Source organism: Columba livia, chromosome 29 (genome assembly GCF_036013475.1).
Source record: "Columba livia isolate bColLiv1 breed racing homer chromosome 29, bColLiv1.pat.W.v2, whole genome shotgun sequence".
Classification (NCBI taxonomy): domain Eukaryota; kingdom Metazoa; phylum Chordata; class Aves; order Columbiformes; family Columbidae; genus Columba; species Columba livia.
Genome location: NC_088630.1, coordinates 268,235 through 292,382, shown reverse-complemented (window position 1 = coordinate 292,382; position 24,148 = coordinate 268,235). Strand labels below are relative to the sequence as shown.

The following is a 24,148-nucleotide window of genomic DNA, read 5'->3' as shown; positions in this document are numbered from 1 at the left end:
GTGAAGGACAAGGCGTGTTCTCCCTCCCTTGAGTGATGAGGCGACACACAGACCTCTTTTCATCTCTCTGCACTTTATTGGTAATGAAGGAACTGGCGGGAAAGGGGCGCTGTGGAAAGCAGCCGTGCAGCAGGGCTCGCGCAGCAGAGCGTTTGCAATAAGGCTGTACATGCGTCAGGTGTGAAGGAGGAGAGGGAAAGGAATCTATAAAATATCGAAGCTGCCAAATGACTCCACCGAAGGAAGGTGGACATCTCCAGAGACCTGTCTCTCCCTCCCAAATCTGACCATGAGACATTATCACATCGCTTCTGCGTACGCGAACCCCTCATGTAGCTGAAACAAGCATGTGGGTAACGTGCAGGACGCGCGGAGGTGCGAGGGAAATGCGGCTGTTGAAAAACAGACCCTAAGAGGTGAAAGGAAAGAGCGGTTCGATCACCCTCCCCCCCGGCAGCGTGGCCGCGGCAGCGGGAGGTGTCCCCGGTACCCACGGGAGGAAGATCTTCCAGCCCGGAGGCCGGCGCGGCTCGGCGAGGAGCTTTGCTGACGGACCGTGGTTACCCGCAAACCTCCCCCGGGCAGGAGGGTTTAGGGAGGGTGGGAGCTATGGGGGAAACAGTTTGTTCCTCTGCTGGGCTCGGGACGGACGGGGCTGCGCTGCTGGCTGGAGGAGACGCTGCTTTCCTCGGAGGGACCGCGGTCAGCGCTCAGTACTTCACCCCCGAAGACTTGACCGTGGTGGTTGTGACACATCTCCGCACCGAGGAGCTGCCCCCGGACACGAAGTTTCCTCCTCCGGAGCTGCAGATCCTTCCACTCCCAGAGGAGAAGCCGCCGCTGAGGATTCCTCCTCCCATGCCGCAGCTGCCCCCGATGACGCTTCCTCCCCCCACGGCGCACACTCCTCCTCCCGCGGCACCGCCGGCTCCGAAGCCACCGGCTCTGCCGCTGGCGATGGTGGTTCTGCCAACCACAGCTGCAAGAGAAGGGCAGACTCACCGGACAGCGAGTGACAGCCTGGGAATCCTCACCAACCCCCACGGAACAGCCACGCGGAGAACAGGGTGTGCAGGTACTCACAGACATTGACGTTGGACGGGTTGTCTCCACAGAGCCTGTGTGGGAAAGGGGCACAAGCTGTAAATCTGGTACAATAGATTTCATAGATAATACTAAGCTCTGTGCAATCTCCCAAGTGCTCCTTTTATTTCCTGATCCACATGGTATCAATCAAAACCACCAAGAAATATTCCCTGTGGGGACCTGGTTTCTACTCGGGGCTTAAAAACTTGGGGGAAAAATGGAAGCAAATCAGATTCCAAATAAAATGGGTTGTGAGAGGTGGTCAGACCTCGGTCTGTCCCAGGGGGAGACAGCGCCGTGGTCAGACCACGCTGATGGGAGCTCTCACCTGTTCTCCTCTCCCTCCAGCAGCTTCCTGTACATGGCGATCTCCACGTCCAGCGCGATCTTGATGTTCAGCAGCTCCTGGTACTCCTTCAGCAGGCGAGCCAGCTCCTCCTTGTCTTTGCTCATGGCACATTCCAGCTCCTCCAGCTTCCTCCTGGCATCTTTGAGGGCTATTTCTCCCCGCTCCTCGGCCTCGGCAATCGCCGACTGCAGATGCTGGTTCTGAGCAAGGAAAAAGCAAATAAAGTCTCAGTTCTCGTCTGCAAAGGCTCCGCCGGATCCGTCCTCAAGGCACAAACAGAGCGGACAATAGGCAGGAATCATCAGTCTCCTCAGATCACCACCGAGCTCAGCTGTGAGCCAGCCTGGTGCCATCACCCCACGGGATGCTGAGGAGCCCCTACCTGCTTCTTCACGTTCTCGATCTCCGCCCGCAGCCTCTGGACGTTCCTGGTGAGCTCTTGGATCTCGATCTTGGTGTTGCGGAGGCTGTCGCCATGTCTTCCAGCAGTGTTCTGCAGCTCTTCATACTGAGGTGTGGAGACAAAGCCACCATCAGTGACATGACCCACACAGATCTCAAGTGGCGACCAACACCACCCAGGGCTCCTCGGCCGCCTTCCTGCTCACCCGGCTCTGGTACCACGCCTCGGCCTCGGCCCGGCTGTTCTGCGCGATCTGCTCGTACTGCCGCCTCACGTCCTCGATGATGCTGTCCAGGTCCAGGTGGCGGTTGTTGTCCATGGACACCACCACCGACAGGTCCCGGCTGATCGTCTGCATCTGAGCCAGCTCCTGCAGCCAAGACAGGAGTTAACCCGACCGTCCGAGGTGGGGAAAAGAGCAGCAGCTCCAGCAGCCTCTCCAGACCAACTCTGCGGGCACCCAGTCCAACCCCAGTACACTCCATCGAGCTCTTACCTCCTCATAGATGCACCTCAGGAAGCTGATTTCATCCGTCAGAGCTCCCACCCTGGCTTCCAACTCTACTTTAGTCATGTAGGCACAGTCCACGTCCTAAAGGAAAGATCATATAGATAAACAGCTTCACCACATCCCAGAAGAGCAGCCAGTTGGCTGTTGGCAGCCAGTTCTTCCTGCTGGAAGATGCCATCTTGATGTTGCCTCCTTCCAATGTATTTCCAGCCTGTCCCCACAAATTCCCTCTCCTGGGTCTCTGTGACTCACCTTCTTGAGCACCACGAACTCGTTCTCAGCAGCTGTGCGCCTGTTGATCTCTTCTTCATACCTGTTGAAGGGGACAAGACAAGGTGAGTCTCTTGTACTGTCAACCATTGGGACCCCCTTCCCTCCACGGCACCCTCAGACCCGTTTCTACAGAGGGAAGACATTGTGGGGATCTCCAAGCCGCCTGAGCTCTCTCGCCTTGGTTCTCCTTTCCTCCTCGGTCCGTGCCCGCACTCACTTGGTTTTGTACTCCTCCACGTATTGCCGCATGTTCTGCAGCTCCGACTCCAGCTGGCCCCTCTGGCCCAGCAGGGACTCCAGCCTCCTCCGCAGGTTCTGGATGTAGTTCTCGAAGATGGCGTCCAGGTTCTTCCTGGGCCCCGCGGGCCCTTGCTGCTGCAGCAGCTCCCACTTGGTGGAGAGGACCTTGTTCTGCTGCTCCAGGAACCGGACCTGAAAGCGCACAGAGGGTCTGAGGGATGTTCCCCCAAGGAGACATCACACCACTCAAACCTCCCTCACGTTCGGGAGGCCAAAGGAATCCGTCCCTAATCCCCACAAGACCACGGCCCCTTGAAAGCCAGTTTTCCAAAGCAAATTTTCTTCCCCTATTTCTCCTTTTATTTTTCAATTATCCTTGAATTTCTCCTCTTTTTTTTCCCTACATTTCTGCTCTTTTTTTTAATAATCTACTGGAATGATTAAATTCCAGATTTACAGCTTATTGTCATTTCCAATTGCAAATTTTTCCATGCATTAACTTGCAAAAGCATGAGATCAGTTTTTTACCTTCCCCTGGAGGAGATCCCACCTGTCTCAATTTACGAGAACGTTCCTCCTTCCAGATACAAAACATGTTCAACGCATATGTCGTATATTAGAAAAGCCTCAGAGCCCCCATCCACAGCAAACGCCGTCCAGCCTCTCACCTTGTCGATGAAGGAGGCAAACTGGTTGTTGAGGGTCTTGATCTGCTCCTTCTCCTGGCATTTCACTTGCTGGATCTGGGGGTCGATGTCGACACGGACCGGCCGCAGGAGGGTCTGGTCCACCTGCACCGGCTGGATGCCTCCCGGGAAGCCGGGGCCACCTCTCACGGGGCCACCGAAGCTGCCTATTCCTCCACCAATGACACCTCCACCAACGCTGCCAAATCCTCCTCCGTAACCTCCACCGAAGCCACCGATTCTACATCCATATCCGCCGCCGTAAGAGCCACCCATGGAAATCCTTGCGCCGCCACCCAAGTTGTGGAGGCTCCTGCTGCTGAAAGCTCCGCAGCGCCCGCTGCCTCCCGTCCCCCGGGACGTGGAGAAGGAGCTGTAGCTGATCCTGGTCCTGCCGCCGCTTCCTCCGAAGCCGCCGCCGATGGCCGAGCAAGAGCTGTATCCCCTCCTGCTGCCGCCTCCGAAGCTTCTGCAGATGGACTGCCGAGACATGGCCGCTGCTTCCGAGCGAGGCAAAGCCGAGATGAGCAGAAGGACCAACGGAGCGGTGCTGTGGAGGGACGGGTGCCGAGAGAAGTGAGCACGGTCTTCTCTGGCTCCACGGCTCCAGGCATTCCCTTTTATCTGTTTCTGGAGGTGGGCTGGGTCTGCATGGGCGTGAAGAGGAAACAAATTTACTGTCTTCATCAGCTTGGTGCGGTTAACAGATTTTTGCCAAATTGTTCACTCCACCCAGAAATACGCTTTGCAACGCAGAAGAGAATAAAAGAGCAAGAGCACTGAAACAGGTCTCAATGAGTAAGTGGACTCTCATATCTTTATGGCATCTGTAAAAATATGTTTTACATGGATGTAGTCATGTTCTTGCCTCCTCCCACCTTTCTATCTGTTCTTAACGACTTTGCAGTTTGCTGGATGACACTCAGTGTCAAGCAAGCATTTTGGTGAAAACCACCTAGAACGAGACTTTCACAATTCCCCCGAGCACGCCCCAAATCTGCTTCTTAAGTGGAAAATTGCTGATGTCTTTCAAGAGGCAGTTTCCCATTATAGAGCAAAAACACCACACATTAACATTTGACAACAGTCAGCGTTTCCTTTGTACCCAGGAGGAGGCGCGTAGCTGCTCTGCAGAGAGCAGCGCTGGAGACGGGAGACACGAGAGCCTCTTCCAGGGCACGGTCCTGCCTCTGAGAGCCTGAGATCGCCCATACTGAGACGGAGCGCCCGGGCGGGATGAGCAAGAGAACAAGGATGTGGAAGCTCCTTCCTGGTGCTTTCCGGATGGCCACAGGGTTGCCAAACCCGAGGAGGAACAAAAGGACGCTCCGGGCGCTAGAGATGGTGACGATGGCTGAGGACAGACAGACGGCAGAGAAACGCAGGCAGGGATCACAGCGACTTCTTAAAATAATCCCCATTTTTTCAACTGAAGCTGGTGGGCAAATGATCAGGATGAGTTCGTCATGCTTAATTTTGAAAGAAGGGGCAACTAAAAGGCAGAAGAAGCTCTGACGCTTTCTTAAGTAATAACAGTTAAGTATTGCTGCATATGGAGCGGGCTTCAAGAAGTGCGGCCTCCTTGACCACAGTAAATTGGGGTGGGGAGAGAAGGGGTGCTGACCATATTCACTTAGAAAGATGTATTTTTAAGACTCAAAACCAATGTCTCTTTTCTTGCACAAGCTCTCTGGTGGGGATGTAGAGAGTTCACCTGAAAGACAACTTGCAGCATCTTCTGGGTCTCATTAGTCAAATATTCATTTTACTTACAGGTATGAAACTTAAGAAGGAAAACCCAGTATTTTCCTAGTTCTTAGTTCCTGAAAATCATCAATAAATGTGAAGGGAAATACATCTGAAAGCCTCTGAGGGTTCCAGCAGTCCAATATTAGACTATGTTTAAGTTTCTAAAGCAGAATGTACCTGTGTTTGAATTTTCACAATCACCAAGAAGACTTGTGCAAGAGTCGATATCAGACTTCATCCACAGACACTTCAAACCCTTCGAACAAACAGCCCGGAGAATCCCTTCCAAAAGCCACCAGAGGAGTCAGAAATGCAAATGTCGTTGGCGTTCAGAGGTGGAGGCGGCCGGACAACACGGGCTCTGCATAGAGTGGGGTGTAAGTGGAGAACGTTGCCCTTGAGGGATCAAATAACGGTTGGCCAAGGGTTCTCCTGCCCTTGGGGGACCCAAGTCGTGGTTGGCCAAGGGTTCTCCTGCCCTTGGGGGACCCAAGTCGTGGTTGGCCAAGGGTTCTCCAGACAAGCGACAGCTGGAGAAGGGGCAGCAGAGAGGGGACGCCTTCCCTTGCAAAGCCAGTGCAAATGGAGAAGCTCTTGTGTCTTGGTGGCCACCCCAAGATGGAGAGTTATGTGCTGCAGGTCACCGCCCAGCCCAGAGCGCCCGCTCCCGATGAGCGGTCCCAGGGGGCTGAGGGTACCTGGGATTAGTGAGAGCAAACAGGTCGGCTCTCCCCGCGGCCTCCTCCAGGTTGCCAGACACTCCAGAGCTGCCTCCTCTGGCCGTGCCGTCCCGCGTGGCGGCTCCAGGACAAGGGGGAAGATCTGTTAAGTCAGCCGAATGCCTGGATGCTGACCGCATTCGGCACATACAGATAAGACGCCCAGATTGAGTCACTCTGACGTCTTCAGACAAGATGTGCAGATTATACCGAACCTGGAGTCACTTCAGCCTCCTCCAGGTAAAACTCGACAGGCAGCCTGGGCTCAGCCGTTCCTTCAGATCTCTTACGCAAGGAGCTGCGCGCAGCAAAATCACCAACACCGGCAAAGTGTAAACTCTGCAGAAAAGGCAGATGAAAACCAAGCCCGGCTGCAGCTCCAGATCTCACCAAACAAAGAGACTCTGGCAGCGCAGAGAATGTGGCAACGAGTGCTCACAGCAATGCCTACTACGTCATATTTGAGATGCTACAGCTGAGAAGAAACAGACTCTTAAAATTAAGTACAAGAATAGGCGACTCTTGCCCCGGGCCAAAGCCCAGAGAGCTCCTGGCTGTGCCCCAGTTCTCAGAGGCATTGCCTTCCCATCGGCTCCCGCTGGGCCCGGCCCGGCCCCGGCCCCAGCTCCAGCGCACTCCTACTGGGCTCCCAGGGAACAGGCGTCCTGTGAAAGCCCCGGAGCCGCTGGCCGCTGCCCTGCTGGGCCTCTTCCTGAGGCTGCAGCTTCCCGACCCGCTGCGGGGACACCGGCAGCTCACAAAAAGCTGTTGGGGGACTCCTGAGCCGCTACTGAAAGAGTTTTCTGCCCCTTTGACACCTTCTTGTGGTGGGGGAACCAAAGCACAGATCAAACACGCCGGCGTTCTGCTCCCAGTCTGGCTCCCGCACCCCCTCCTGATCTCTCCCCCTTGCTCTCAGTGCAAAGAGACCCTGGGGGAATTAACGGGCTTTTCAGGGAGCTGGCGGGTCCCTGAGCCCACGGGTTCGGGGTCAATCCTGCCCTCCCAGCCCGCCGTGTTCCCTCTGCTGGTCAGTGGTGGGGAGGCTGAGCTGCTGGTTCTGGTGCCGGGCTCTGCAGCCTACGTGGCCATGGCCGACCTGTACACCAGAGGGCGGCTGCTTGGCCAGTGTCCATGTCCCCCCTCCCCACTGTGGGAAACTGCAGCGGGTCTGTGGAATCCTTGACAGAAAATATGGGAGTAGAGATCAGCCTTGAGATATTAAGATTTACCCTTGAGAAGGATGGGAGTAAAGGAGTATCCGGAGAGAGGAGAGATGTACCCGTGAGAGAGAAGGGGATAGAAGAATAACATGGATGATAGAAAAATTAACCAATGAGATGTTAGTGCTGTAACTTGTAACCAATGGTGAAAAGACACATGAACCGGTAGAATTGTATAAAAATGCACTTGTAGCAATAAACAGCATCCATTACTTTCATCTTGAAAGAACTTGGTCCATGTCGTTTGTCCATCTCAACCGCGACACCCCGCGGCCGCAGACCTGCCCTCCCACCCCTGCCCACGGGGCCACTGCTCCTGCTCTGCCCCCAGCACACCAGCTCTGCCCCAGGGCAGACGGCCAGCGGGAGCGGCCACGGGGGGCGCCCGCCCGCGCTGGTTGGTGCCATGGCCGAGGAGCGAGGACCGGGACGGTGCTCCTGCCTCGGCCGAGTTGCTGCCCATGGCGGGACGGGGCATCCAGAACCCTCCGTTCTAGGTACGGCATCGTGTTTTCGGGCACTGCGGGGATGGGGATGAGGCAAGAGGCATCACCCAGGCTTGGACACTTGCTCGGCTCCCTCCACACACCCGTTCTGTTCCCCAAACAGTCACAACACGTTCAACAGCACAACCCACACCTTCCACCAAGTCGCTTCCCCAACACCTGAGCCACCTTGCCTAGAAGTGCTTTCCCACACAACGACACGAAGACATGGAGAATGTTCTCTGCAATTTATTGAGAATGGCAACATCTAACAGAAGAGGGAGGGTGCTGGGGACACGAGGACAGAGGGGGACACAGGCGCTTTATACACATTTGCCTTGGGCAGCCAGAAATGTACAACGCAGCGAGAAAGGCAGAGCGGTGCCCTCCTGCAAACCAGCTCCCCGTGACGGCGTCCACGAGGGAGACTGTGCTTCGCTCAGATGGTGATTTCATCCCTGGGCCTGGGACTAACGAGCAGCTCGCCAGGGCTGCTAACGGGACGTGGCATTGCCAGCAGACCCCCCTGGTGGCACCGGGCCAGGCAGATGAGCCGGTACGTGGTGCGCCGTGGGGGACACAGTTCATTGCATTGCGGGACACCGGAGCTGGGTTTAAGGAGGCTGGGCTGCTGCCGGAAGGAGATGGGAGACGCTTCTTTCTGCTTTCAACCTGGGCCTGGGGCTCAGAATCTCACTCCCGAAGATTTGACAGAGGTGGTCGTGACACATCTCCGTACAGAGGATGATCCCCCCCCGGAGCTGAAGCCACCTCCAGAGCCGCACATCCTCCCGCTTCCGGAAGAGAAGCCACCACCGTACGATCCTCCTCCCATTCCACCGCTGCTGCCCATGCTTCCTCCTCCAAAGCTTCCTCCTCCTCCACACACTCCTCCTCCCATTCCTCCTCCCATGCTGCTGCCGCCTCCAAATCCTCCTCCCATGCCGCTGCCGCCTCCGAATCCTCCTCCCATGCCGCTGCCGCCTCCGAATCCTCCTCCCATGCCGCTGCCGCCTCCGAATCCTCCTCCCATGCCTCCTCTGCCTCCAGTGATGGTGGTCCTGCCTACCACGGCTGGGAGAGAAGCACAGGTTACGTACCCGCTGTCCGCAGGAAGATCTGCCTCCAGACAGACGTGGTCTGCCCCGGCTTCATGGGGAAAGCAATGCAGATACTTACAGACATTGACGTTGGACATGCCATCGTTGCACAGCCTGTGGGGGAAAACATGACCAGTTAATCCTACAGGATGTACATGTTTCTTCAGTTGACGATTTTCCTTTCTTTCATAGAATCACAGAACAGTTTGGGCTGAAGGACCTTCCCAGTTCCCCCAGTGCCCCCCCCCGCCATGACAGGGACATCTTCACCAGCTCAGGTTGCTCAGACCCCATCCAGCCTGGCCTGGGATGTCTCCAGGGATGGTTCATCCACCCCCTCTCTGGCCAACCTGGGCCGGGTCTTCAACAACTTCAGTGTAAAAAATTTGTTCCTGAAATTTCTTCCTTTTTTACAAGGTCTATATTCCCCACTCTTTACGAATTTCTCAATTATTCTTTAAAATAAATGAGCAATCTTGAACTTAACATTCTTAGAAGAAATACAAAACCCATTTCCATTTAGTGCTAATCAACAGAGCATGAGTGATGCAAAATGTATCCTTAAAGCGCATGCAAAGATTCTACCCACCAATACTACAATTTGTACAGAAAGCAGATAAAGGCATAGAAAAGAAATGAGGGACCTGTTCTCCTCTCCCTCCAGCAGCTTCCTGTACATGGCGATCTCCACGTCCAGCGCGATCTTGATGTTCAGCAGCTCCTGGTACTCCTTCAGCAGGCGAGCCAGCTCCTCCTTGTCTTTGCTCATGGCACATTCCAGCTCCTCCAGCTTTTTCCTGGCATCCTTGAGGGCCATCTCGCCCCGCTCCTCAGCCTCGGCAATCGCCGACTGCAGCTGCTGGTTCTGAGCAAGAAAGAGAAGGAAACAGTTCTCAGTTCTCGTCTGCAAAGGCTCCGCCGGATCCGTCCTCAAACAGAGCGGTCAATAGGCAGGAATCATCAGTCTCCTCAGATCACCACCAAGCTCAGCTGTGAGCCAGCCTGGTGCCATCACCCCACGGGATGCTGAGGAGCCCCTACCTGCTTCTTCACGTTCTCGATCTCCGCCCGCAGCCTCTGGACGTTCCTGGTGAGCTCTTGGATCTCGATCTTGGTGTTGCGGAGGCTGTCGCCATGTCTTCCAGCAGTGTTCTGCAGCTCTTCATACTGAGGTGTGGAGACAAAGCCACCATCAGTGACACGACCCACACAGATCTCAGGAGGTTCCCTTCCTCTGTGGCGAGGGAGGCAGCCAGCAGCTCCCACTGTCCCCACTCACCCGGCTCTGGTACCACGCCTCGGCCTCGGCCCGGCTGCTCTGCGCGATCTGCTCGTACTGCCTCCTGACCTCCTCGATGATGCTTTCCATGTCCAGGTGGCGGTTGTTGTCCATGGACACCACCACCGACAGGTCCCGGCTGATCGTCTGCATCTGAGCCAGCTCCTGCAGCCAAGACAGGCACCCAAGTTACTGTCAAGACTAAATCCACTTGGGCTCCCACTCCAACCCCTGTGTCTATGGTCACCACGCACCTCATTGCAACCCCAGACAGCCCAGGGGAAGGGAGAGCTCTCACCTCCTCGTAGATGCCCCTCAGGAAGTTGATTTCATCTGTCAGAGCTCCCACCTTGGCTTCCAACTCTACTTTAGTCATGTAGGCACAGTCCACGTCCTAAAGGAAAGATCATATAGATAAACAGCTTCTCCACATCCCAGAATGGCTGTTGACAGCCAGTTCCTCCGGGTGGAAGATGCCCATCTTGATGCTGCCTCCTTCCAACGTCTTTGCAGCCTGTCCTGTCCCGCAAATTCCCTCTCCTGGGTCTCTGTGACTCACCTTCTTGAGCACCACGAACTCGTTCTCAGCAGCTGTGCGCCTGTTGATCTCTTCTTCATACCTGTTGAAGGGGACAAGACAAGGTGAGTCTCTTGTACTGTCAACCATTGGGACCCCCTTCCCTCCACGGCACCCTCAGACCCGTTTCTACAGAGGGAAGACATTGTGGGGATCTCCAAGCCGCCTGAGCTCTCTCGCCTTGGTTCTCCTTTCCTCCTCGGTCCGTGCCCGCACTCACTTGGTTTTGTACTCCTCCACGTATTGCCGCATGTTCTGCAGCTCCGACTCCAGCTGGCCCCTCTGGCCCAGCAGGGACTCCAGCCTCCTCCGCAGGTTCTGGATGTAGTTCTCGAAGATGGCGTCCAGGTTCTTCCTGGGCCCCGCGGGCCCTTGCTGCTGCAGCAGCTCCCACTTGGTGGAGAGGACCTTGTTCTGCTGCTCCAGGAACCGGACCTGAAAGCGCACAGAGGGTCTGAGGGATGTTCCCCCAAGGAGACATCACAGTGCTCTCTTTGGCATGAAAATAATCCATGAGTGTGGAAGGGTATTTGTAGAGTCAGTTCCTTGAAGATAAAGTTTCATCAAAAATAAAAGTACCTTAGTGAGGGCTCTTGAAAACTGATTGTACGATGATGACTTTACCCTGAATCACTAGAAATTAGGCTGGAGAGATGACTGGGCAATGGAATCTACAGGATGTCCTGCAGATCTTGTTAATCTCTCACTAGCACTAAAACCTTGTCCGCTGTGCAGTGCTACTTAATAAGACCTTAACAGCAACTTTCTGCTAAAACATCAGTCGTGCAAACTTCAGCAAGCACTCATTGGTAAGAAAAACATTCCCTTTCCACACCGCAGGAAAGTCGCTCAAAACACCCGACTCCCAGCAAGCACTGAACGCTCACCTTGTCGATGAAGGAGGCAAACTGGTTGTTGAGGGTCTTGATCTGCTCCTTCTCCTGGTTTTTGACTTGCTGGATCTGGGGGTCGATCTCGACGTGGACCGGCCGCAGGAGGCTCGGGTCAACCTGCACCGGCTGGATGCCCCCGGGGAAGCCAGGGCCACCGAAGCCACCCATTCCCCCACCTCCCATTCCACCACCGCCCATTCCTCCACCAAAGCCACCCATTCCGCCACCACCCATTCCTCCACCAAAGCCACCCATTCCTCCTCCATAGCCGCCCATTCCGCCTCCATAGCCACCCATTCCTCCTCCGTAGCCTCCACCAAAGCCACCCATTCTGCCTCCATATCCACCGCCGTAACATCCGCCCACGGCGATTCCTCTGCTGCCACCCATGTTATGGAGGCTCCTGCTTCCAAACCCCCCGCAATGTCCACCTCCTCCACCTCCCCTGGACGAGGAGTATGAACTGTAGCTGATCCTGCTCCGGCCGCCACCTCCTCCAAAGCCACCACCGATGGCCGAGCAAGAGCTGTAGCCCCTTCTGCTTCCACCCCCAAAGCTTCTGCAGGTCGACTGCCGAGACATGGCCGCTGCTTCCGAGCGAGTCAAGAACCGAGAAGACAGGAAAGGTCGAGGGCGCTGTGCTGCTGAGGGATGGGTGTGCAGAGAAGTGCCTGTGATCCTCTCTGGCTCCGCGGCTCCGGCGCTGCCTTTTATCCCTGCTGGCGGTGGGCTGGGGCGGCCGGGCGGGAAGGTGGAAACCGCTTCATTATTTTCATCAGCGCGGCATTGTTGACAGATTCCCCGTTTAGCTTTGCCATATTTGGGCCTGCCTAAAACACGCCCTGCAATACAGAGTGAATAAGAGAACAGCGAAACAGGTCTCGGTGACTAAGTGGACTCTTGCATCTTTACGACATTTTCAAAATCATCTTTTACAATGGTGCACTCTTCTGCAGCCCCTCGTGGGATTTACAGCCTTCATTAATGGTTGCCAATAGCTCAAGATACAGATCTTTCCAATCAAAGCTCCGTGAAAGGAGCAGTTTTGATGAAATCCCAGCTATAAAATAGCTTTCACAATTGCTTAAACACACCCTAAATCCCCTTTTTATATGTCAAAATTGCCTTTGGCGTTCTAGAAGTTTCCCAATCTTGAGCAGGAACTCACAGCAGCGAAGTCGAGTCTCCTCAGACTCAGCACATTCTGCTGCCGGGAAGGAGCCGCTGCTCCCGGGGCTGCGCCGGAGCCGCTCGGCATGGGAGTGTCTTCTGGCGGATTAAATTCCCTCCAACGGGATCTCCTCGAGCCTGTGACCACCGACCGGGACCTCGGGTGGTGCTGGAGCAGGGGAGAGGACGACCGGAGCCACCACGCTGCTCCTCCGCGCGTGTCCGGTGGCGATGGGCAGTGCCGGCCCGGGGAAGAGCCGAGGGACACGCTGGGCAGCTGCTTTGGTGACAGAGGCTGCGGACAGACGGACAAGCACTATGGAAGTGGAAGGACAGAGGGACAGCTCAAGGTGGTGAGGGGTTCCTGCCGCTCTGATGGGGGTTGCTGAGCTCCTGTCTACCTCGTTTCCAAATATGGGACAGCTGAAGCAGAAAAAGGTGTTGAGGAACGGAGGTATTAATATTGCAGCTTCTAAGGCACGGTGTATCCTCTGGATTTCAAGTGTTCTGCCGGGAAAGGAACGTGTTTTAGAAATGTATCCTGTAGAAAGTCTTTGAAATAAAGGAGCCAGTTTCTGGGATAGTATGTAAGTGAAAATTTAAATGATTACTCCTAAGGTTGCCCATCGCAACTGAAAAACGCGACAGCACTGACTCACGGAGTCCTGAGGAAACTGCACTATGGGCGCTGGGTAGACGAGACTGGGGTCTGTAAACACCATTTACAAGGCATTGCGAAAATATTGCATGTCTGGATATAATCAACCAAACAGATATTTAACTTAAGGAGTGAAACATACAGTTTTTCACATTTTCACTAGATATTAACCAGCAGAAGTAAAAAGTGACAGAGAAGATACACATTACATCCATTCAAAATATGTAAAACAATAATGAATATTAATTTAAGGTCATCCAAAAGACCTACATGGGAATATATACATACATAAGGAATTTTCAGAGTCCTCTGTAAGACTTGTGCAACTCGGTTGTTGTTTGAAAGTGTCGTTCCCTGGCCCGCAGCCACGGATCCTTCAAACCCTTCAATAACCAGCCCAGAGAGTCACTGTAAAAGCCACCAGAGGAGTCAGAAATGCAAATGTCGTTGGTGTTCAGAGGTGGAGGCGGCCGGACAACACGGGCTCTGCATAGAGTGGGGCGTAAGTGGAGAACGTTGCCCTTGAGGGATCAAATAACAGTTGGCCAAGGGTTCTCCTGCCCTTGGGGGACCCAAGTCATGGTTGGCCAAGGGTTCTCCAGACAAGCGACAGCTGGAGAAGGGGCAGCAGAGAGGGGACGCCTTCCCTTGCAAAGCCAGTGCAAATGGAGAAGCTCTTGTGTCTTGGTGGCCACCCCAAGATGGAGAGTTATGTGCTGCAGGTCACCGCCCAGCCCAGAGCGCCCGCTCCCGATGAGCGGTCCCAGGGGGCTGAGGGCACCTGGGTTTAGTGAGAGCAAACAGGTCGGCTCTCCCCGCGGCCTCCTCCAGGTTGCCAGACCCTCCAGAGCTGCCTCCTCTGGCCGTGCCGTCCCGCGTGGCGGCTCCAGGACAAGGGGGAAGATCTGTTAAGTCAGCCGAATGCCTGGATGCTGACCGCATTCGGCACATACAGATAAGACGCCCAGATTGAGTCACTCTGACGTCTTCAGACGAGATGTGCAGATTATGCCGAACCTGGAGTCACTTCAGCCTCCTCCAGGTAGGATTCAGTACCAAACTGGGGCTCCAGCCGCTCCTTCAGATCTCTTACACAATTGTATTAAATAAAATCACCAACACCGGCAAAGTGTAAACTCTGCAGAAAAGGCAGATGAAAACCAAGCCCGGCTGCAGCTCCAGATCTCACCAAACAAAGAGACTCTGGCAGCGCAGAGAATGTGGCAACGAGTGCTCACAGCAATGCCTACTACGTCATATTTGAGATGCTACAGCTGAGAAGAAACAGACTCTTAAAATTAAGTACAAGAATAGGCGACTCTTGCCCCGGGCCAAAGCCCAGAGAGCTCCTGGCTGTGCCCCAGTTCTCAGAGGCATTGCCTTCCCATCGGCTCCCGCTGGGCCCGGCCCGGCCCCGGCCCCAGCTCCAGCGCACTCCTACTGGGCTCCCAGGGAACAGGCGTCCTGTGAAAGCCCCGGAGCCGCTGGCCGCTGCCCTGCTGGGCCTCTTCCCGAGGCTGCAGCTTCCCGACCCGCTGCGGGGACACCGGCAGCTCACAAAAAGCTGTTGGGGGACTCCTGAGCCGCTACTGAAAGAGTTTTCTGCCCCTTTGACACCTTCTTGTGGTGGGGGAACCAAAGCACATGTCAAACACGCCGGCGTTCTGCTCCCAGTCTGGCTCCCGCACCCCCTCCTGATCTCTCCCCCTTGCTCTCAGTGCAAAGAGACCCTGGGGGAATTAACGGGCTTTTCAGGGAGCTGGCGGGTCCCTGAGCCCACGGGTTCAGGGTCAATCCCGCCCTCCCAGCCCGCCGTGTTCCCTCTGCTGGTCAGAGGTGGGGAGGCTGAGCTGCTGGTTCTGGTGCCGGGCTCTGCAGCCTACGTGGCCATGGCCGACCTGTACACCAGAGGGCGGCTGCTCAGCCAGAGTCCACGTGCCCCCTCCCCGCGGCCGCAGACCTGCCCTCCCACCCCTGCCCACGGGGCCACTGCTCCTGCTCTGCCCCCAGCACACCAGCTCTGCCCCAGGGCAGACGGCCAGCGGGAGCGGCCACGGGGGGCGCCCGCCCGCGCTGGTTGGTGCAATGGCCGAGGAGCGAGGACCGGGACGGTGCTCCTGCCTCGGCCGAGTTGCTGCCCATGGCGGGACGGGGCATCCAGAACCCCCCGTTCTAGGTACGGCATCGTGTTTTCGGGCACTGCGGGGATGCGGAAGAGGCAAGAGGCATCACCCAGGCTTGGACACTTGCTCGGCTCCCTCCACACACCCGTTCTGTTCCCCAAACAGTCACAACACGTTCAACAGCACAACCCACACCTTCCACCAAGTCGCTTCCCCAACACCTGAGCCACCTTGCCTAGAAGTGCTTTCCCACGCAACGACACGAAGACATGGAGAATGTTCTCTGCAATTTATTGAGAATGGCAACATCTAACAGAAGAGGGAGGGTGCTGGGGACACGAGGACAGAGGGGGACACAGGCGCTTTATACACATTTGCCTTGGGCAGCCAGAAATGTACAACGCAGCGAGAAAGGCAGAGCGGTGCCCTCCTGCAAACCAGCTCCCCGTGACGGCGTCCACGAGGGAGACTGTGCTTCGCTCAGATGGTGATTTCATCCCTGGGCCTGGGACTAACGAGCAGCTCGCCAGGGCTGCTAATGGGACGTGGCATTGCCAGCAGACCCCCCTGGTGGCACCGGGCCAGGCAGATGAGCCGGTACGTGGTGCGCCGTGGGGGACACAGTTCATTGCATTGCGGGACACCGGAGCTGGGTTTAAGGAGGCTGGGCTGCTGCCGGAAGGAGATGGGAGACGCTTCTTTCTGCTTTCAACCTGGGCCTGGGGCTCAGAATCTCACTCCCGAAGATTTGACAGAGGTGGTCGTGACACATCTCCGTACAGAGGATGATCCCCCCCCGGAGCTGAAGCCACCTCCAGAGCCGCACATCCTCCCGCTTCCGGAAGAGAAGCCACCGCTGAACATTCCTCCTCCCATTCCACCGCTGCTGCCCATGCTTCCCACTCCAAAGCTTCCTCCTCCTCCACACACTCCTCCTCCCATTCCTCCTCCCATGCCGCTGCCGCCTCCAAATCCTCCTCCCATGCCGCTGCCGCCTCCGAATCCTCCTCCCATGCCGCTGCCGCCTCCGAATCCTCCTCCCATGCCTCCTCTGCCTCCAGTGATGGTGGTCCTGCCTACCACGGCTGGGAGAGAAGCACAGGTTACGTACCCGCTGTCCGCAGGAAGATCTGCCTCCAGACAGACGTGGTCTGCCCCGGCTTCATGGGGAAAGCAATGCAGATACTTACAGACATTGACGTTGGACATGCCATCGTTGCACAGCCTGTGGGGGAAATTGGTATATTTTAATTATGCAACAAAACAACCATTATAAAAACTGATAAGTGTATTTTCATTATCAAACCATTTCCCTGTTCCATCCTTGTCAGCAACTTCGGTGTCACCTTGAGATTCCACCGGTAACATCCAGCCCAGATCCCAACAACCGTCTCGAACCCAGAGCCAATGTTCACCTGTTCTCCTCTCCCTCCAGCAGCTTCCTGTACATGGCGATCTCCACGTCCAGCGCGATCTTGATGTTCAGCAGCTCCTGGTACTCCTTCAGCAGGCGAGCCAGCTCCTCCTTGTCTTTGCTCAGGGCACCTTCCAGCTCCTCCAGTTTTATCCTGGCATCCTTGAGGGCCATCTCGCCCCGCTCCTCGGCCTCGGCAATCGCCGACTGCAGATGCTGGTTCTGCGCAAGGAAAAAGGGCAGTTTCTCAGATCTCATTTAGTCACTTTGGATCAGCCCTCAAACCCCAAGTGGAGGAGTCAAGGAACAAAAGATGTAACATTTAGTTGACCCACATATGGTCATTTGTATTCCCACCTGATGCCCGTGTCTCGTGAGACACCAACAACCCCTACCTGCTTCTTCGCGTTCTCGATCTCCGCCCGCAGCCTCTGGACGTTCCTGGTGAGCTCTTGGATCTCGATCTTGGTGTTGCGGAGGTTGTCCCCATGCCTCCCAGCGGTGCTCTGCAGCTGTTCGTACTGAGGGCAGCAAGACAAGCAGACCTTGGTGAACCATTCCTGGTGCCCAGACACGGATCGTCAGCAGTTTCGTGGCTCACGTGCTGCTACAGGCACCTTTCACATTGGTCATGGATGCCCAGCTCAATGTAAAAGGTGGTTCTGAGACTCAAATATTATTAGTTTTGAACTTTGAAGTGGATCTTAGTCACACTAATGAGCATCCCTTGGCTTCTTAAAAGCTTCTTTGGGCAGGCATTTTCTAGTCAAGGCAGGTTTTTGAACCATCTTTGCTGAGAAGCTCTTAGCACACACCAAAGTGGGATTCTGGACACCGTGACCACAGTGAGTCAGATCCCTCAAAAGCAGCACAACTCCTGTTGGGACTTCCTTGGCCGAGCCCCAGCGCCGTCAGCGCAGGAGACGTCTCGCTGGGTCAGAAACGACCCTCGAGGTCCAGCCGCCCCCGGGCGGCGTGAGCGCCCCCGACTCACCTGGCTCTGGTACCACGCCTCGGCCTCGGCCCGGCTGCTCTGCGCGATCTGCTCGTACTGCCGCCTCACGTCCTCGATGATGCTGTCCAGGTCCAGGTGGCGGTTGTTGTCCATGGACACCACCACCGACAGGTCCCGGCTGATCGTCTGCATCTGAGCCAGCTCCTGCAGCCAAGACAGGAGTTAACCCGACCGTCCGAGGTGGGGAAAAGAGCAGCAGCTCCAGCAGCCTCTCCAGACCAACTCCGCGGGCGCCCAGTCCACCCCCGGTGTCCCCCATCGCAGCTCCAGACAAAGGGGAGCCCTCACCTCCTCGTACATGCACTTCAAGAAGTTGATTTCATCGGTCAGAGCTCCCACCCTGGCTTCCAGCTCTACTTTAGTCATGTAGGCAGAGTCCACGTCCTGGAGATGACAGAGAACAGTTTCATTTCCTCTTGGAAACCCTTCGGGACCGTGGAAATTACAGCTGAGGGTAAGAACTGGGGCGGTGTGATTCAGTGATGCAAATCAAACACAAAGGGCTTCAAACGGCAGCCCACAGATGCTATAATCTCCCCGAATTCCCGCTGGAGAGGAGTCCCTCCAAGCACAGGCGAAGCCTGATATTCCAGCCACCGTGGGGCTGACTCACCTTCTTGAGCACCACGAACTCGTTCTCAGCCGTCGTGCGCCTGTTGATCTCTTCCTCATACCTGTGGAGAGTGAAAACACAAGCTGAGTTTCCTGAATCTTCCTGCCTAGGGCCATGCTAAACAAACCAAAAGAAAGAAAAACAACAATAAAACATTTAGACTTAAAATACTATGTCCACAATTGCCATAAGAAGCATGTGTGTGTGAAGAGCGATGACGACCAAGCTGCTTGACCTGCTTGTGGCGGAGCCCGTCGCCGCACTCACTTGGTTTTGTAGTCCTCGACGTACTGCTGCATGTTCTGCAGCTCCGACTCCAGCTGGCCCCGCTGCGACAGGATGGCGTCCAGCTGCCGCCGCAGGTTCTGGATGTAGTTCTCGAAGATGGCGTCCAGGTTCTTCCTGGGCCCCGCGGGCCCTTGCTGCTGCAGCAGCTCCCACTTGGTGGCCAGGACCTTGTTCTGCTGCTCCAGGAACCGGACCTGAAAGACAACACGCGGAGGACCCGCCGTGACTCGTGGAACAACGAGACTCCCGTGAAACGTTCTCTCTCCTCCGCACTGACATGAGACAACCAGTTCGTTTTTGGTTTAATTTCTGCTGCTTAAACTGCAAGATCAGCAAAAGGAGGAAGTTTCTAATTCACACTCAAGTGAAAGGAGCTTTCAAATGCAGCACCAGCTCCAAGCACATTTCCACTGCAGGTTGTGTAGATAGCTTAGACTTCTAGTCCAGATTTAAAAGCCTGGACATTTGAAAACAAAGAGGAAATAAGAATATATTAGTGAATACTCGAAGGGGAAGGTGTTTGTAAAGAGAGGGGTAGAGAAGGGAAAACTTGTGCCTGAGACCTGCAGAAGTTTGGAGGCGTTGAGCCTGCTTGCAAGAACAACCTATTAGTTGAGCCTGGTGCAACAGGCTGGATTGAAGCCCTGAAGACATGGCTTTGATCTCATATGGGAGAGAGATTCTCATCTCCGCTCCAGCAGAGCTTAATAAAAGACTCTGCTCAAGCTCCTCAGCCTCCTGACACTCAGCTCCGAACAGATGTCTCTGCAGGACTTGGAGGTTCCTCGCTACTTGGAGCCTCAGGACGCACAGTCCCACCCTCTCACCTTGTCGATGAAGGAGGCAAATTGGTTGTTAAGAGTCTTGATCTGCTCCTTCTCCTGGTTTTTGACTTGCTGGATCTGGGGGTCGATCTCAACATGGACCGGCTGTAGGAGCGTGTGGTCAACCTGCACCGGTTGGATTCCAGGGCCACCTCTACCAGGGCCACCAAAGCCTGGGCCACCGAAGCCGCCCATTCCTCCACCATAACCACCCATTCCTCCACCGTAACCACCCATTCCTCCACCGTAACCACCCATTCCTCCACCAAAGCCACCCATGCCTCCACCACCACCCATTCCTCCAAAGCCGCCCATTCCTCCTCCGCCCATTCCTCCACCAAAGCTGCCCAATCCGCCTCCGTAGCCTCCACCAAAGCCAACCATCCTGCCTCCGTATCCTCCACCGCCATAACATCCACCCATGGAAATCCTTGCACTGCCACCCAGGTTATGGAGACTCTTGCTGGTAAACCCTCCACAGCGTCCACCACCTCCGAATCCCCGGGACACAGAGAACGAGCTGTAGCTGCTCCTGCTCCGGCCGCCACCTCCTCCAAAGCCACCAGCGATGGCCGAGCAAGAGCTGTAGCCCCTTCGGCTCCCTCCTCCAAAGCTTCTGCAGACAGACTGCCGAGACATGGCCGCTGCTTCCGAGCGAGCCGAACGGCGGGCGGGCGAGGAGGGCGAGCGGAGCCGTGCGGCGGGAGGCGGGTGCGAGCGGAAGGGAGCGCGTCCCTCTGGCTGCGGGGCAGCGGATGCTCCTTTTATCCGCTCCTGGCGGTGGGCCGGGTCTGCAGGGGCGGGAGGAGGAGACAGCTCCTGTCTTCATCAGCCTGGCGTGGTTTACAGATTTTCATCTTCAATTTGCCAAACATTGACCCTACCCAGAAACACACCCTATAACGCAGGGGAAAATTAAGCCAGATACAGCTGTGCCCAACTGGTGGCAGCGCTCAGTGACTAAGAACCCTGACACTCCTGTGGGACAGTAACAGTCTCCCTGGGACGTACGGCTGCTCTCTGGTTCTGCCTTTCATCCATTGCGGTTGTTTCCCTGCCCGCGTTTATCTGTATTCTGATCTTCACGGCAAGCCCGTGGCAGCCGAGCACTGCGGCTCATGCCAAATTGTAGCACGGCTTTCACAACTCCCAAAACACACCTGCGCTACACCCTTGGTCTTCTTTTACATGGAAAATTGCCTTTGGGTTCGAGAAGTCGTTTCTCAATCTACAGCTGGGGCTCAGCAAATTGCATTTTGATGAGGCTCTGCACCTTTTCGATAAATAAAACCTCACCAGAAATGGGATTCAGCGGTTGGCGCTGGAAACTCATTTAGTGTTGGACCAGACTCCTGCTGGTGTGAGTCCTGGAGCCTTCATGCCAAAGTCCCAGCACCGGGGAGGAAACGCTGTGAGTGTCACAGCTTGGAAAGCCCTTTCGGCTCCTCCGAAGGCTCCAGGACCATGTGAAGGGCCCCAGAGGACACCACAGGAGCCGGGAGCCACGACGGGAAGAGCAGACGGACAGACAGACGGCTCTGACAGAAGGGCGCGTGCAAAGTCGCGCTGCCCACATAATAAACGCTGTAACCGTTTGAATGCAATTAGCTCGTCTCTTTCTGTACAGACACATGAGATGAGAGCAGAGGGCACAACTTTGGCTCACGGAGACGCGTTTCCCCGGCCTGGCGCTCTCCGGTGTTCACGTGCAGATATCGGTGTATTTTTGGTTGCAGGTTGCCGAGCCCTCCCTCGAGCGCACCGGCCGCTTTCCTTCTCAAGCTGATTTGAAAGTCATCACCAGATTTTAGGCAGAAGCTTCTTAGAACACCCCGGGTTTGATGTATTGAGAAAGGATCAGCTTATGAGTTAAACTCGCAACAACAAGCCATGACCCATCACGCACTCATCCTTTTGTCTTGCAGAGCCTGCTTATCAAATAGCAATTACTGTCTTTCCTTTTTTATTGAGAAACTCCTTTTTCCCTTAGTTTTCAACGTTTTAAAGCCACTCCAGAAACTCTGAGGTTCAACCATCTTTATCACGACGGAGGCATCTGCCTGTACGAGGTTCCCATGGGACGTGGGTAATTAAGTGTTTCCTGAAAATCCACACTGGCAGCTCCTGGTGTCTTCAGGTGCCCTAAGCTCCTCTACACGTATCGCCCAGACACCCATTCCCAAAGTCCCGGGACCTGGGCTGTGGCACAACCACAGCCCAACCGGCACTTCCACCGCAAACACGCGTGTCCCTGCCCACCCTGCCCGGCCCACCGTCCCCAGCACCGCCGCGGGTCCGGGGGCACATGGGGCAGCGGATCAGGGATGGAAACAGCTTGGAAACACAGATGACAACCACCAGTCACTGTAGAATCGAAGGGAATGGGGCGGCCCGGGAGCTGGTGGCTGCACAACGTGGTTTATTCACAGTAAACGTGTGGGCTGGGAAGGTCCCGTGCGGCTTGTTGGTCTTTGGCAAGACTTTGTCTCCTAAATGCCACAGTTGTGACGAACCCCGCCCGGGCCGGGGGGCGCGGAGCCGACCCCACACGTCCCTGCAGCCGAGAGCCCGAGGACGTGACCAACGTCTGGTCCCCGGGCGAAGGCAGGAGCCGTTTCCCAACAGCCCTTCCCGAGCCGGGGAGACGCAAGAGCTGGCAGCGCCGTGTCCGCGGAGCCGGCGGCCAACGCGTCCCGCCGTATCGATCGAACACGCTCCGCCGCCGCCCCGCGAGGGCCCGGTGGGCGCTGCGGGTCTGTGGCTGCCACAGATACAATCACGTACACACACGCACCAACGCACACGCGTTGAACAACGCCTTCCCTCGCCGCCCTCCGCATTACCAAACACCTGCTTGCGTTGTTCTGGGGGGGTTGTTGTGGTTTTTCCTCTTTCTGTGGGTGGGGCCATGTGATCAGAAGGTTTTCGGGTTCCCGGCGCGCCGGGAGGCGGCGCCTGAGCCGGCGGAGGCTGCGGAGCCCTGCGCCCGCGGGTAACGCGCCCGGTGGGCTGAGTCACGGCCGCGTCTCCAGCCAAGCCTGGGAAACCAAACCGGGATATCGACACCATCACCCGCTCCAAAGCAAAGGCAGCGCTGGACCGCAGGGACCTCCAACAGCATCGTTCCCAAACCCTAAATTCAGGAAAATCACCTTCCGGCCCAAAGTGTCCTGTGGTTCTATGGAAATAGTGGGGCAGGAATACAGGAAAAGCTGCTCAAGCCTCGAGTGCTCGGGGGGAATCTCGTTCCATCGGTAGCGCTGCCGGGCGGCCTGTGCCGAGCTTCAGAAAAGGCTTCAGCTGCGGGAAGGAGGGATTTCTGGGCAAAAAAAGCCAAGAAAAGCATTTAATTCGCACAGCTCCCACCCAACACCAACGTGTTTTCACCTTAGAGGAGGCTTTTAAAACGGGGGCAAATCATCACAAAATTAAAAGAAACTTATTTCAGGCCACATCAAATTATTTCCCTCCCCTGACAAAAGGCACAAATTCTGTCACATCTCGGTCCAGCCCAGGAGAATTTTCCCCCAGTTGCTGGTGGGATCACAGGAACCAACGGTGGCGGCTTTCTGGTGCCTGTTCGTTCTGACCCTCCAGCATCTGTACCCGTCCGGGAGCCCTTTGGCTCCTGTCACCTGCCCTGGTGTCGGGAGGCACTGCCCTGGTGTCGGGAGCCATTTGCTGGAGGCCAATTACACAGAGGCGGCCGGACCGGGGTGATTCTGCGGGAATTTCATTCAACGCCATCCCAGGTCCCTTTGCAGCCCTACACGACATTTCCCCATTGCCCAGGCGTCCCCTCCCCAGGTCCCTTTGCAGCCCCACACGGTTTCCCCACTGCCCGGCGTCCCCTCCCCGCCGCGGTGACGTGCCCCTGCTGGCAGCCGTGCCACGTTCCGCCCGCGCTGGTGTCTTCAGCATTTACCAACAGGGAGCGGGCGCGGGAGAAGTGAAGTGACTCACCCGCACGGCGGAGCGAGTCTGCGGTTGACCATGGATGTGACTCAAAGTCTCCTGAGCGAGAGGTCAAACCGCACCGGGAGGTGTTTTTGGCTCTAAATGTACAGGTCATCAGAAATATTCTACTTTTGTGGGGAGGTAGGGCTTGACGGGGCTGAGATCCTGCTCTTCCCATGGTCTCATTTACCTTTACGAGGTGCTTTAAAAGCAGCCCGTGGGTCTCTGGCCGGCGCAGACGACGGGGCTGGCTCCAGCGTGTGGACACCGAGGAATCAGCTCCGAATTAGCTGGAGGGGTGATGATCGCCCCTCTCCCTTCGTACCGTCCCTTGGGGGATGCTCCAAAAGCACCCAGGGCTGGGCGACGTCTTTGCCACCGCGGCATCAGGACCAGCTCGGGGGACAAGGGGACACGGGTGGAGGAGGAGAAGATGAGGAACATCCCGAGTTGGCCAACACAAGCAAGGGAAGGGCCTAGAGAAAGGGCAAGGGAACCGTCTCCTGCCATCGA

General features: G+C 56.0%; 3 protein-coding genes and 1 long non-coding RNA gene across 4 annotated transcripts; 1 reads left to right on the top strand and 3 right to left on the bottom strand.

The window, feature by feature from the left end:
- Positions 1-56: 56 nt before the first annotated feature.
- Positions 57-5,550, bottom strand: LOC102090024 (keratin, type II cytoskeletal 6A). Its single transcript, XM_005514578.4, has 10 exons — positions 5,475-5,550; positions 3,531-4,195; positions 2,840-3,054; positions 2,602-2,662; positions 2,335-2,430; positions 2,044-2,208; positions 1,818-1,943; positions 1,415-1,635; positions 1,084-1,118; positions 57-979 (listed from the first exon to the last, which is right to left on the bottom strand). Exons 1-10 carry the CDS (start codon positions 5,533-5,535, stop codon positions 711-713), a joined length of 1,914 nt encoding a protein of 637 aa, XP_005514635.4. The 5' UTR covers positions 5,536-5,550; the 3' UTR covers positions 57-710.
- On the top strand, positions 4,160-8,510 carry LOC135576671 (uncharacterized). Its single transcript, XR_010468461.1, has 2 exons — positions 4,160-5,083; positions 5,324-8,510. It is a non-coding gene; the product is annotated as an uncharacterized LOC135576671 (long non-coding RNA).
- On the bottom strand, positions 7,958-12,268 carry LOC102093470 (keratin, type II cytoskeletal 3). The gene is made up of 9 exons (XM_065043447.1): positions 11,568-12,268; positions 10,901-11,115; positions 10,663-10,723; positions 10,402-10,497; positions 10,104-10,268; positions 9,866-9,991; positions 9,469-9,689; positions 8,904-8,938; positions 7,958-8,798 (listed from the first exon to the last, which is right to left on the bottom strand). The coding sequence occupies exons 1-9, from the start codon at positions 12,153-12,155 to the stop codon at positions 8,410-8,412; spliced, it is 1,896 nt and encodes a 631-aa protein (XP_064899519.1). The 5' UTR covers positions 12,156-12,268; the 3' UTR covers positions 7,958-8,409.
- A 3,530-nt stretch (positions 12,269-15,798) lies between these two features.
- Positions 15,799-20,428, bottom strand: LOC102089845 (keratin, type II cytoskeletal 5). Its single transcript, XM_005514577.3, has 9 exons — positions 19,682-20,428; positions 18,834-19,048; positions 18,567-18,627; positions 18,242-18,337; positions 17,933-18,097; positions 17,334-17,459; positions 16,940-17,160; positions 16,715-16,749; positions 15,799-16,609 (listed from the first exon to the last, which is right to left on the bottom strand). The coding sequence occupies exons 1-9, from the start codon at positions 20,315-20,317 to the stop codon at positions 16,251-16,253; spliced, it is 1,914 nt and encodes a 637-aa protein (XP_005514634.2). The 5' UTR covers positions 20,318-20,428; the 3' UTR covers positions 15,799-16,250.
- Between the last annotated feature and the right edge of the window lie 3,720 nt (positions 20,429-24,148).

Bases quoted from the DNA above. Each gene is read 5' to 3' on its own strand.
- LOC102090024 (XM_005514578.4), bottom strand. From the start codon at position 5,535: ATGAAGTCTGATATCGACTCTTGCACAAGTCTTCTTGGTGATTGTGAA. The intron at 2,209-2,334 runs GTAAGAGCTCGA...TCTTGGCTGCAG, and splicing joins TGAGGTGCATCTATGAGGAG to GAGCTGGCTCAGATGCAGAC. The intron at 1,119-1,414 runs GTGAGAGCTCCC...TTTCCCACACAG, and splicing joins CTGGAGGGAGAGGAGAACAG to GCTCTGTGGAGACAACCCGT.
- LOC102093470 (XM_065043447.1), bottom strand. From the start codon at position 12,155: ATGTCTCGGCAGTCGACCTGCAGAAGCTTTGGGGGTGGAAGCAGAAGG. The intron at 10,724-10,900 runs GTGAGTGCGGGC...CCCCTTCAACAG, and splicing joins GTGGAGGAGTACAAAACCAA to GTATGAAGAAGAGATCAACA. The intron at 10,269-10,401 runs GTGAGAGCTCTC...TCTTGGCTGCAG, and splicing joins TGAGGGGCATCTACGAGGAG to GAGCTGGCTCAGATGCAGAC.
- LOC102089845 (XM_005514577.3), bottom strand. From the start codon at position 20,317: ATGTCTCGGCAGTCTGTCTGCAGAAGCTTTGGAGGAGGGAGCCGAAGG. The intron at 18,098-18,241 runs GTGAGGGCTCCC...TCTTGGCTGCAG, and splicing joins TGAAGTGCATGTACGAGGAG to GAGCTGGCTCAGATGCAGAC. The intron at 17,460-17,932 runs GTGAGTCGGGGG...TGCTGCCCTCAG, and splicing joins AGGCGTGGTACCAGAGCCAG to TACGAACAGCTGCAGAGCAC.